General features: G+C 37.0%; 1 protein-coding gene across 6 annotated transcripts in view; it reads left to right on the top strand.

Moving 5' to 3' along the window:
- Window positions 1-13,225, top strand: part of LRRC8B (leucine rich repeat containing 8 VRAC subunit B) — a 96,618-nt gene extending 83,393 nt beyond the window's left edge. For all 6 annotated transcript variants that reach the window (XM_074221711.1, XM_074221714.1, XM_074221712.1 and 3 more), the window contains one exon: window positions 11,373-13,225. In XM_074221711.1, the coding sequence (XP_074077812.1) occupies window positions 11,373-11,645 (273 nt within the window). In that variant the 3' untranslated portion in view covers window positions 11,646-13,225. The remainder of the gene's footprint in view (window positions 1-11,372) is intronic.
- Window positions 13,226-13,945: the final 720 nt, after the last annotated feature.

Here is a 13,945-nt window from a genome sequence, read left to right as displayed (position 1 = left end):
ATATATTCTTTTTCATCCCTTTTCAGTTTTCTCATAACTTCTTGTTTATTTTGTGGTTAGATTTATCTAATTCTGAGAGATTTTGAGATCTCTCACTAATATAGTTTTGCTGCCTATGTCTCCTTGTAATTCATTCAGCTTCTCTTAAGAATTTGGATGTTATACTTGGTGCATATATGTTTAATAATGAACAACTTCATTGTCTATGATACCTTTATCCCTTTTAATGAGATCTATTTTTGCTTTTTGTCTGAGATCAGATTTGCTACCCCTGATTTTTTTTACTTTCACTGAAGCATAATGTATTTTGCTTCAGCCTTTTATCTTTACCTTGTGTGTTTCTCCGTGTTTCAGATGTGTTTCTTGTAAACAACATATTGTAGGATTCTGGTTTTTAATCTATTCTGCTGTCTGCTTCCATTTTTCTGGGAGCTTTCATCCCATTCATATTTACAACTAAGGTTACTAATTCCCTCCATGCTGTCTTTCCCCATTTATACTTTTTTCTCCTTCCTTTCCTCTTATACCTCTTCCTCAATGCTTGATCCTTTTCCCCTTTAATTTCTCTTTTAAATTTTAATATCAACTTTTCTTTTACCTTTGTCTTCCTTTTATCAATCCCTTCTTCCCCTTTCCCCCTACTTTCCTGTAGGGTAAGATAGATTTTTAAACTCAATTAAGAATGTGTGTTATTCTTTCTTTGGGTCAAATCTGTTGAGAGTAAAATTTCATACCCTTCTTTCCTGCTTCTATAATAGTTCTTTGTGCCTCTTCATGTAGTGTTACTTACCCTCTATTGTCTAGCCTTCTCCTATTATAATCCTTCTTTTCTCGTCTCTGTGGTTTTAACCCTGTCTGATAGCCTCAACCTTCTGTCAAAATATATTCCTTTTATCTACCTTGTTAAAGTTTGATTGATTGATTGCTTGATAAGCTACATTACTTCATAGTCACTGCCTAAGTGCATTCCCCCCTTCTGTCTCATTAGAAGTAAACTTCTCAAGAGTCATAAATCACATCAAATTAGTCAATTTATAGCACATCCTCTTTTCAAGTACCCTCCATGGACACAAAATCCTCAGCAGCCAAAGCATCATGCAAAAGCCAAATCATTTCATGAACCAATTATATCCCTCTCTAAGCATACTTCCTCCAATTGTAATCAAAGCAATAAGCAAAGCTTCATGATCTTTTTGTTCCTTTAAGAACACTCTTCTCCCACTGTCCTAATAGCTTTCTAACCCTAATATTATAGTCCTCCCCAACCAAAGTATCAGGTACTCTCTTTCCCTCTATCCCTAATAGCATTAAAACCTTAACAAAAATATTGGGCACACTCTCACCCTCTGTCCCTATAACTAAAGTGTCTAGCAAAGTAAGATCACTTCATGTTTTAATTATATATGAATCCTCTAAGTACTCTCCCTCCCTCTTTTTCAATAGCACCCTCATAACCAACATTGCTTCTTGTCTCATTACATCCATAACCTTGAAGTACAATCCCTTCAACTCTATTCAACCTTCATTAACTGAGGTATTAGCTAAAGGCTCAACACTTTCATGGTCATCTTATATCCATACCCTCTCTCTAAGTATGTTTCTTTTAACTATCCTAAGAGAATTAAAATTCTCAAGAGTTACAAGTGTTATCTTCCTGAGGCTGGATTTGAACTTAGTTCTTCCTAACTCCAGAACTAGCATTCTTTCCATTGTGATACCTAGGTGATGCGCTGAGGAGGGCAAGTAATCCATTTGATTGTAGCCTAGAGTATATGCTGATGGGCTCTCTGAACTAAGGTCTGTCTTTTCATAGAAGAAACACAGAATTACAATTCGTACATCAAAGGAATCAAAAGTTCTGACAACCGATTACTGGTATTTTGTCTTTTTGCAAAATGCCACCTTGTTCTTTGTCTTACAAAATTTTTTTTTAAGCCACCTCCATTGTGCTTTGTTTTGTATGATTCGGTTTTTTAAAAAGTATCATACAATTATTCTGAGAATGCCATGAAGCATAAGAGATTCACTAAAAAACTGGGAAGGCAAATATTGAGGTTGAGTTTTCAGACAAGATAAGTTATCTTAGTCATCACTTTTGACACTTTCGACTGTTCTGATAATGGAAGGAAATCTCAAGGGTTTAAAAAATTGCAGGATTATAAAGTTTCTTAGGCTTGGTCTGGAGAGAGGTTCCTGGTCAAGGAAGCTTAAGTATTCAGGTGCTATCTGCTATTCAGATGCACTGCTTCCCCAGAGGAGCTCATAATGACCTCACAAGAAACTCTCCAAAACATGGATCACTGTCATAAATCCCAGTTGATTTCCTTGGTATCTGAGACTAGGCTGAGCTTAGCCCATGGAGTAATTGACATTTGCCCAACTTGGAAACTCAGAAATACAAATTGAAAGTGGCCATCAGTATAGGTGCTTTTATGTTCTATGAGAGAGTTATGGGAATAGAATCTAGAAATGTCCATTGAAAAAAATAGTCACCTTGAACAAATAAGATTGTAGGATTGTACTTGGGAACACATGAGTTCAAAGGGCTATCCACTGTCCAGTGATTACTGGCATATGAGAGGAGGGGGAAAGAATTGAACCTCTCATTTACTTACTGAGCCTTTGGACCTGAAATAAAATTCTAACTCCAGTACCACTAATTTTTTTATGTGCATTTTGGAAAGTCAACCTTTTGGCTTCTGTTTCATCAACTTCAAAATGAGGATAATGGCCCTGTACTTGTTTAAATCAGGACTTGAGTGCCAGCTCCAACAATTAATAAGCACTCAGCCACCCATAACTCACTTCCCTTTATGAACCACCCTTTCCTTCATCTGCAAAACGGATGCAGTGATCCTTGTATGACCTATCTCCATGGAGCTGCTCCCATGGCCTTTCCCCCTTCCTCTCCCACTTAGACACTCAGCTTTTTTACCTTCATACCTTTGGTCTTGCTGCCTTAAATGTTTGGTGCACTCTTTCCCCACTTCCACTCATTGAAAGATATTTTTTCTTCAAAGGTCAGTTTAGATGCCATCTCCCCCACAAAGCCTTCCTTAATGATACAATCATAGATCGACAGCTATAAAGACCCTAAAAAAGCAATGTCTTCTAATTCACCTTCTTCATTGAGGACACATAAGGCCCAAAGAAATTAACTTATTTGCCTATGTTCACACAGGTAGTTAGTGACAAAGCCAGAATTGGACTCAGTTTGCTCCATATTCAATATTCTTTTCATTGCACCATGCTGCTTTCAATATAAATGATTTTTCTCCCTCTGAACTTGATACCTTATTTTGTTTCCACTTCTCATACACTTGACTGAGCATTGGATTTGAAATAATAAGAGCTAGATTCTAGCCTCCATTCTGTTATTTATTGTTTATGTGCACTTTGGAAAGTCAACCTTTTGGACTCTGTTTCTTCATCTGCAAAATGGAGACAAGGACCCTGTATAAGCTGTTTTAAGTGATTTGTGGACCATAAATGACCATAAAATGTCAATACAGTGTTTTCATTATAGGCATTTTTGTCTCTGTCTCATATTCCCTTTCTAGTCCCTCCAGGTACATGAGGTCAAGATACACCTTTTCTCTACAATTTTGCATCAACCCCACTTCTGAGCACACTGTTCGAATACAGTCAATGTAGAACAAATTCTCAAGTGTTAACATTGGAAAATCCCTCTAGGAATCTTTCAGCTTAGATACTGTCTGACTCTTGCCTCAGAGTTTATACCTAGAAACTGAATAGATTAGTCCATACAAAGTCATTCAGTCAACCATTCCTGTCTAGAAACACAAGTCCCTTCCTTGTCCCCAATTGGCTGGAGATTGCCAAGGTCAAAGGCCTATCCAAAGGACCCAATTCTCTACCCACCTGGGTTCAGATTCCTTTTTAAACCTCCCCTTCCCCACAATCTGGTAGTCAGACTTTGAAAGGGATAACACTGATGTGTGAACCTGACTACTGGTGCCACTTCCTTCACTAATTCACCTAACCTGCTAATTCTATGGTCCTTTGTCTTCCTCTGCCAGTCCCCTTCCTCTCCATAGAGAGAGAGATTCCCCTAGCCTCCTAGTAAGATGTAAACTAGCTGGATTTACACCTGTAAGCCAATATTCCTCAGATTCTAAACTAAAGTTTCTTACCTCATCTTCCCTAATTATTTCTCTGTAAGATATAAACTACTTTTCTCATCTTCCCATAACTAATGTAGAAATGAAACCTAATCACTTATCACACCTGCCTGAGAGGGTCAATAATTGAGAGGAGAAAAGAAATTTTATGTAGCATCTTTGGGGAGTGAAGCAGTGAATCAGTGAGGGAGCACTAAAAAGGATTGCCTTGCTTCACCCAGGGCCCAGTTGAAGCTGAGTGGATCTGGATTGGTAATTATACCCAGTAAATACAGTTCATTGACTTCTAACTTGTTTTAGTATGTGACTACAGAAGTGAAGGAGCATATGGTGGGAGGAATTCAGGACTAGGGTTTGGCAAAAGATGATCTGTGATGGTTGGGGGTGGCAAGAAATTCAAGAACAGAAGATAGTGTGAAGTTGACTTAATTAACTGGAAGGTCAAGATTAGGAAGCTAGGTGGTGCCATAGGGCACATTCCCCAGTTCATATCCAACCTTACAGCTTCCTAGCTGTGTGACCCTGGGTAGATCTCTTAACCCTGTTTGCCCCAATTTCTTCTTCTGTAAAATGACCTACAGAAGGAAATTGAAAACCACTCCAATAATTTGCAAAGAATAAAAACAAAAACCAAATAGGATCTTGATGATTTGAACATGAATGAAAATGACTGAAAAAAATCAAGATGGGAAAGAAAGGAAAAATATGTCAGAAGTGGGAAATAAGATAAATGGAAATAATGGGTAATTTAGAAGATAAAAGCAGAAGATGTTTTAAAAAATGGAGGGGTTTTTTTTAAAGAGAAAATGCAGCTATAGATCTCAAAAATACTTTCTAGAGGAATATTTGACAAGAAAAAAGTATAAGAAGTAGCACTAGACAAATTGCATACATTTTCTATTTAAAGTTGATGATGATGATTGTCGTTTCTTCTCAAAGAAGACCATGACTTCAGGGAGGTGATACCATGACAAGCACATGAATTGGATTTCAGTGAGGCAGAGCTGTTCTAAGTCACCAGCCTCCCTTTCTCTTCTGAAGCCATCTGGATCCAGTGGCTAGATATGAATCAGGATGACTGAAGATGGCCCTGGATGCCAGGCAATCAGGTCAAGTGACTTACCCAGGGGTAATACAACTATTAAGTATCAAGTGTCTGAGGCTGAATTTGAACTAAGTCCTGACTCCAGGGCTGGGGCTCATCTACTGCACCACTTAACTGCCAAATTAAAGTTACAAAGGATAGTATATTCAGAAACAATGTGAGACTTGTGTCTCACAGAAAAAAAGTCACAAATCTAGGATGAAGGAGAAAGTAAATACCACATTTCAGGAAAAAAAATTGCCTAGAGATATTGAAAACTGAAAGTAACATTCTGTTTTATAGAATCCACAGATCACTGAAAGAAAATAGCCTGGCAATTAAGTCACTAAGGAATAAAGTGATTATAACTATCAAAAAGAAAAGTATTGCAAGTAATTAATAGCCATTAACTATATGAATAGTTCAAGATTAAACTCTGTTTACAAGGAAACAACAATATAAAGGATTAATTTTCAAAAAGACCTTTTTCCCCAAAGAATGAGATACTTGCTAGAATCACATCTTGCAAAGCTGAACATTCTTTTCAACGAAAAAATAGACATTCAACAAATAGGTCATCATTACTCCAAAAAAGATCCCAGATGAACAGACTTTACTGGGTAACTTTTAAACAGAAGAAATCTAAGATAGCTAAATAAGTACCATTCATGAGGAAGGACTAACCAAAAAAGTTTCATGTTCAGATTTTTTCCTACATTGGTGAAGAACCAAAAAGAAAGGAAGGAAAGGGAATAAACATCTGTACTTCATCTCCTATGGGCTAGGCACTGGTGTAAGCATCAGTGCTGCAAAGTAGATACTATCCACATTTTATAGGTAAGGAAACTGAGGCAGACAGAATTTATGACTTTCTCTGGGTCATTTGCCCAGTTAGTAAATATCTGAGACTGGATTGAACTTAGGTCTTCCTGACTCCAGGCCCAGCACTCTATCCACTATTGAGAGAGAGGAAAAAAGATCTAAAATGATTATCAATTTAAAGGAATCAAATCATGTGAAGGAGAAAGAATGTAATTAATAGTCCAGGGACTAAAATCCACCTTACATCATAAAGAAATCATTATGTCTGCAGGGAAAATGGAACATTAACTCTGAGGAAAATCCTTCTGGTTAGAAGAAATAAGATATGAAATAAAAATTATTTGGAGATATTTCCAAGATACTTCCAAGTCTCTTCTCAAAGACAGTCTGGTATAGCAAGGAAGTCTCTTCTATCCTTTTAGTTCCTTAACCCATAAGGGAATATGGAAGAGTGAGATAAAAATGCATTTTGCTACAACAAGGGGAATGGATGTCAGGAGACACAGTTCTCAAGAGTAAGCTTTAAATCTATGGTCCTATGAGGCTTTGAGTGGCAAGCTAGATTTCAGATTAAACTAGAAGTGGAAAGGAATAAAAACAGAAGTAAATTATTTTAGAAAAGGGTGCCACAAATGAATGTCACCCAGAATATAAGAAATGATTGATTGGGATGGAGATGGAATGACATGCTAAGAATTCTGAATAATTATAGACTGCTGAAAAGCAAGTAGACTATAATGATAAAATAAATTTAAATTTAAATAATTCAAGAAACTTGATCAAAGTATCTTAAGTAAATCTAATCACAGAGACTACATACTGACTTAAGAAAGTGGAAAATCAATATAAGATAGTTAAGAAGAAGAAAATAAATATCTAAAAATTATAATTTTGTTAGTGGTTAAACTTCCAATAAAATATAAAATAATGACAAGATAGTTAAGGAGACAAATCTCAATAATTTGCTTCCTACCAGAAACTGGATATATGGGGAGTAAAAGCTTGAGGAAACAATATCAGTATTTCAAACCTAAGCAATGGGAGAGTTACTTAATAGGAAAGTTAGTGTCTGCTTTGATGATTCTTTTTGTTAATTGTATTATTTTGTCATATTTTAAATTCTGAACTCTCTCCTTCCTTTCCCACCCCACTCTATACAAAACCAGACATGTTGAATTTAAAAATGCTTAGAGATATTCAGATTGTAAGGAGCTAAGAGAGAGGTGAGGAAGTGAAAGGGTTAAAAAGTTTAGACAGCTTTAATATATGTTGTGCAGAGTTCATCCAGAGATGGATAAAGGCATGAACATTTGACCCCATTTATAGTTAAATAACATAAATTTGTAATGAAATTAGTAGGCATGATTCCTTGACTTCTATAGCAGAATTAAATAGCATTTGAGCAGGAAAATGAAGTGCAGTAGGACAGTGGGTCAAGAGATTCCAAAATAGAAGATAGTATACAATGGAGAAGGACTGGAAATCATGATGACATGTTCTTGGGAGGCATCGTGGTGAAGTGGATTGGAATCTGAACTTGGAGCTAGGAAGACCTGAGTTCATATCCTGCCTTAGATAATATAATAGTTGTGTAAAGCTAAACAAATTACTTTACCTCCTTATACCTCAGTTTTCTCATCTGCAAAATGTGGAGATTTGGATTGAGTAGCCTCCAAAGTCCTCTTCTAGCTAAGTTGACCTATGTTTGGGATAAGTAAGTTAAACAGAATGACATCAGAATGGGAGTTTACAATCAGAGTGGAATTGCCAAATTTGGGATCATTAATCAAATAAGATGTATTTTATTAGCCATTTTATTTATTCCAGTCACTATGCTAGGTGCTAAGATACCTGTAAAGCATCAAACAATCCATATTCTTAATGAGCTTGCATTCTAATGGGGGAGATATTAAATACATAATAAATTCAAATATATCCACTCCAACATAATTTGGGAGAAAGGTCATCAGTAGTTGCCAGAATATCAGGTAAGCCTTCAGGCAGAAGATGATGCCTTAAAGGGACAATAGACTCTATATGGTAGAGACCATGAGGAAGGAGTGCAATTTAGGAATGGGAGAGAGCTGATGGGAAGATGCAGAAGGGGAAGATGGAGAGTCCTTCAGGAGAAATAGAGGAATAGATGGCAGAATAAAGAATCCAATGAAGATTCCAAGGGAAGATTTTAAAAATTAAGTAGAGGTGTTTACTTAATAGATAACCACTGTAAATTGAGTAAAGGAGTCATGTAATCAAATCTGCAAGGAAAGAAAATTCCTCTGGCAGCAGTTCAAAGGATGGTCTGGATCAAAGAGAACTAGAGGGAGGGAGATCAGTGAGAGGCTGCTGCAATAATCTTGGGAAGATGTGGAGAGAAGAGGACAAATGCAAGAGGTGTTACAAAGGTAGAAATAGCAAGATTTGGCCACAAATTGGGTATATGACATGAAGGAGGGAAAGAAAATAATATGGTGATGACTCAGAGAAATACAATTTGGGAAAAAGTAGGGTTTGGGGCAAAAATGAGTCATATTGAGGTCTGGTTGTATATGACTGCAGTAGAGGGATGCTAGTTTGAGGTCATAGGGACTGATGATTGAATAGGATTGCCAGCCTATTCAGCATAGTGTTGCTGCCCCTTCAACATCCAAAATAGCAGCATAAAATTTAGGGTGGAGAAGACTTGTGAGCCAGGTAGCAAACTCTTTGAAAAAGAAGAAAGACGCAGGTCCCTAAATGACTCTGACTCCAAGTTGGACTGGATGATGTTGTTCAGTCTTTCAGTTGTGTCTGACTATGTGATCCCATGAACTTTTTTCTTAGCAAAGATACTGTATAATTGTTATTTTATTCATAGTTCATTTTACTGATGAGAAAATTGAGGCAAAGAGGCTTAATAGATTTGACCAGAGTCACACAGCTGGTAAATGTCAAAGGCCAGACTTGGACTGAGGTCTTCCAGACCTGACACACTATCTACTGTACCTACCCTTTAAATGGAGTGCTCCTCTTAAAAGAAAGTTGCTGAGTGATGATTCTGAAAAGATAGATTGAATATAGTCATGAAGAACAAGGAATACATGAACCACTCCTGGCCCAGTGTACTGGGCCCACTTTAAGAGATATGCACACCTGGTATTTAAGAAGATGACCAGGGTCTTCTAGAGAGGGGCAAGTTTCCATTACCACAAAATGGCAGGTTATAAAATGAGATTCCAGATAAAGGGGACCTTGACCAGGAGTTCTGAAGTACACTAACCAAAGGGATACTGGAAGGGGATGTAAACTAAAGAGGCAAAGCGGATATGGATAAAGATGAGAGTATGGGGGGAAAAATAAGAGACTTTTGCCTCGATGAATGAATCTTATGGAAATAGCAAAAGCAAGGATTTTCCTAGTCCAGCCATAATTCTGAGGGACACAGAATAATGGATAAAGAATTAGCCCCCCCCAAAAAAAAATTAACCCCAGACACAAAAGAAGCTCTGTTCAGACCTTGCTTCTAACCCATTTAATCGTTTAGTGCTTTAATTAACTCTGAGTTTAAGTGGCAGCAAAAGGCCTAATGGCATTGATAAAGGAAATTCCTTATGAATTTTACTAAAGAAATCACAAGTTTGTCTACTACTTTTCTAAGCCTAATTCATAGTAATTTTGAGATGGAGTGGGAGATTAGTAACTGGGTAGAAAAAAGATTCAGGCAGGTCTCATAGAAAGTGACCTTTGAACTGAGCTTTGAAAGACATTGGAGGGAGGTGGTGGTGGTGTGTTCTCAGAGAGGAACATGGTATCAGGAAGGTGATGCCATGACTTGCAAATGAATTGATTTAAGTGAGGGTAGACTGTACAAAGTCTCCAGCCTCCATTTCTCATCCAGAGCCATCTGGGTCCAGTGGCAAGGTATAGATGGCACCAAATGAAGTGGCAGAACTTGGCCTTTTTAAGTGAAGGTCTTTCCCAGGTCTCAATTTGACTGAGGCAACAACCATTCAGTGATTAAAGTTAAATAAGAAATAAGATAAAGAAGTTCTTTTTGTGATGGCAAAGAATTGGAAGTTGAGAAATGGCTGAACAAGTCATGATATAAGAATGTAATGGAATACCAATGTTCTATAAAAAATGATGAGCAGGCACATTTCTGAAAACCCTGGAAAGACTTACATGAACTGATGCTGAGTGAAGTGAGCAGAATCAGAAGAACATTGTACACAGTAACATCAACACTATGCATTGATCAACTGTGATAGATGTGGCTTTTCTCAGCAATACAATGATCACTTGTTTGTTCATTTGTTTTTTGCAATGCTGTAGGGTTAAGTGACTTACCCAAGGTCACACAGCTAGGTAATTAAGTGTCTGAGCTGACTTTGTACTCAGGTCCTCCTGACCCCAGGGCCAGTGCTCTATCCACTGCTCCACCTAGCTGCCCCTAGCAATACAATGATCTCTTAAGACAATTCCAAAAGACTCATGATGGAAAATACTATCCATATCCATAGAAAGAACCATTGGATCTGAATGCATATCAAAGCATACTATTTTCACATTTTGGTGATTTTTCCTTTTATTATGATTACTTCCACAATATGACTAATGTGGAATATATTTAACATGATTATATATGTATAACTTACCAGATTGCTTGTTATCTTGAGTAGGGGGAAGGAAGGAGGGAGAAAAATTTGAAACAATCTTATAAAAATGAATGTTAGAAACTATATGTAATTCAAAAAAATATTTTAATAACAGTATAGTAGTAAAATAAAAGCTTAAGTGAGAAAAGAAGTAAGTTACAACTTTAACCAAAAAAAAAGAAAAAGAAGAAATGAAGTAAACAATGGTCTCTCTTACCTAGTCAGGAAAAAAAAATCACCTGGGAGGGAAGACTCAGTTTCTGGCCAAAACAGAAACAATTGCCATTTACACTCACTCTGAGAGTGATGAAATACATTCCAGAATGAGAGTCAGCCTTGCAAAGTCATTGGGGCAGGAAGTGGAATAACTTATGGGGAATAACCAGAAATCCTGCCTAAGTCTGGGACACAGAATATGTTCAGGAGACTAATGAAGGAAATGGACCCCCATGAACTGGTTTTCAGATGGATAAAGTAAAACACAAAAGATTGCAAAGAAAATCAGTTGAAATTCAGCTGTTGAAATACATGGTATTTTTTAAAAATTTCTACACCTCAAGTTAAGGTACCTCTTAAAGCCCTGAGGACTCTTCTAAGTGGTGTCTTTTCTGGAGCATTGGGTGATAGCAAGGGACACTCTCCCTCCATTGAACTAAGGCTTCAGTTACCATGTCTTCTTTTTTTCCTTAGATTGAAACGCTGCCAAATGGATTGTTTCAGTGCAAAAAGCTGCAGACCTTACTCTTGGGGAGGAATAGCTTAATAACTCTGCCCCCACTCATTGGGGAGTTGACGAACCTGGTACAATTAGAGCTCATTGGAAACCACCTGGAGGTCCTTCCGCCAGAGTTGGAAGCATGCCCATCCCTGAAGCGGAGTTGTGTGCTTGTGGAAGAAAACCTACTGGATACCCTGTCGCCTCCCCCTACAGAACGGTTGCAGACATGCTTGGATAAATGTTGAACTAAGGATGGAGACTCATCGTGTCTCAAAATAATAATGAAAATAAATATTCCTTGGGACTTTGAATGAAAAGTTGGGGGTTTGGGGGGGGAGTTTTTTTCCTGTTTTTTGTTTTGTGTTTGAGTTGAAAGAAGGAAAAGCTGATAGGGAGAATCTGTGCATCAGACATACATACATACACAAGACCTCATCTAGCACTAAACCTCATGGGTAAAAAGAGTAACACTGAAGAGTATGTGCTTTCTGAGACTAATCAGCCTTCAGTTTACTGAGCTGCTCTATGCAGGATGAGTCTGGTAATGTCTGGAGAGGCACAATTATCTTTGGAACTGGAAGAGTCAAATGGGGTTATTCCCTTCCCCTTCCCAGTTAACTCTCTAAGATTTCTGGTTTTAAATGGCTTTCTCTCTCTTTTAACATCTGAGACCTAGATGATCAAGTTAAGTGTCTGGAAATATCATCACTGACTTTGATTAATATTCTTCAAACATATTAGCCTGGATACATTGTTGAAGAGGTGGGTTTTCCCCCCTCTAAACACTAACTTCTTTTCATTGGTTGAGTCTTCCTTACTCATTTTCTCTGTGGGAGAGTCAAAGTGAGGAACCCCAACAAATCTCCTGCCTTAGGCCATTGCACAATTCTAGAACAGGGTATTTGGGAAAGGTGAAAAAACTTGCATGCTCTTTAAAAATCTTTTTCCCTTCCTATTTCACCCCCAAAAGCCCATTTTAAAAAATTATCCCAAAGTTTTATATTCATGGAATCTACAATATACAATTGTTTTATATCACATAACTGGAGACTACGAATCCACAAGATTCATCTTTCTAAGGCACAGAGGATCTCGGGAAATTTATATTTCTTTAAGCAACTTCTAGTAATGTAGTTCCTGTTTTTGCCTCTTTAGTAGGATTCTCAGGTTTGTCTTGTGTTTAATTCACCTATGCTTTACTTGTCTGTAATCAATTGCTTTAATTTACTGTCATGGATAGTATAGCTAGTCTTTCATCAGGGGATTGAACAAGGACCCCTGCTGTATTTATTTAGTGGCTCCTGCATTTTCAAAGAGAGATCCTCAAAGTCTACCTCTTTCTTCCTCAGTTGCTGAACTATTGTATGGATACAAATTCTTATTTACATGCAAAAAAACCAGATCAAAAGCAAAAAAAAAACTTTGGGGGAAAGGGGAGAAGGGAGGTTATAGAAATGAATTTTTAATCTTAATTACTTGACAGAAAATTAGTAACTATTAATTCAAAACATTCCATTTTTTCCATATGCATGATCTCTCATAACAATGACAGTGCAAAAATTCTCTGCCCCTGATGTTTGCTCATGATGAGTTCTCAAACTTGCAAATATGTCACTTAAACTCTGAAATTTATCTTACCTCTTTATCAGGTTCTTTAAGAAAATATATCTGCTTCCTCCTATAAAGAACTTTGTGTTTTGCCTTTTGTTGTATACATCATTGCAAAAATAAATAATAAAACTGATAGGCATGCTTTCAGGAATTCTACATTTTAATGTCTTTCTGTACTCTAACATGTTATTAAAAAGCCTCATTGAGGACCTAATCTATATAGTCTTCTGTTCAAACTGGAAAACATTTTGGGAATAGAGTAACAATCATAAGATTTTTGTATTTTTATATTTTTTTTCTTAAATTGTCATTTTGTTTCAGAATAGTAAAAAGTTAGTTGTTCATTCTTAGGAATATCTAACTTATTTTATCTTTCTCTAAGATGGTGGCACAGATTACCCCAAGGGCTGGTGTGAAGATCTGGGAGGGGGGAAAGAGGACCAGACAAAAAGAGGTAAGGTGCCTTAGGGCTACCTACCCTTTTAATATTTTTGTTGGGTAGTGAACTGAGTGAAATCTCCCTCCTTGCTTTAACTTAAACCCTATAATCAGGGCATTCAGGTTCTCAGGGATCTCAGCAGAGGGTGGTCAGATTTTGTTCTGAGACTTTAAAAAAAGATTCATAAGTAGTAGATATACAATCAAGGGGCATATATCTGAATATCATGCTTTCTATCCATATACCTGTGGATATGTGTGTACATAAATGCCTGCATGTGTACATGTGAATAATCATACATATCCATATAGTGATATACCTATAGATGGGGAGAGGTGTGTGTATATATATACATATATATATATATATATATATGTATATATATATGTCATAAATGATGACAAGCAGCATGGTTTAGTGAAAAGGAAGATCCAAGTTCCAGGTAATTGTGGGTTATTTTTTCCCCATTTCCCCCTCAATTGCCCTAGGCAATTA

Source organism: Macrotis lagotis, chromosome 2 (genome assembly GCF_037893015.1).
Source record: "Macrotis lagotis isolate mMagLag1 chromosome 2, bilby.v1.9.chrom.fasta, whole genome shotgun sequence".
Classification (NCBI taxonomy): domain Eukaryota; kingdom Metazoa; phylum Chordata; class Mammalia; order Peramelemorphia; family Peramelidae; genus Macrotis; species Macrotis lagotis.
Note: the sequence above shows the minus strand (reverse complement) of the source record. Positions and strands in the feature narration are given on the sequence as shown.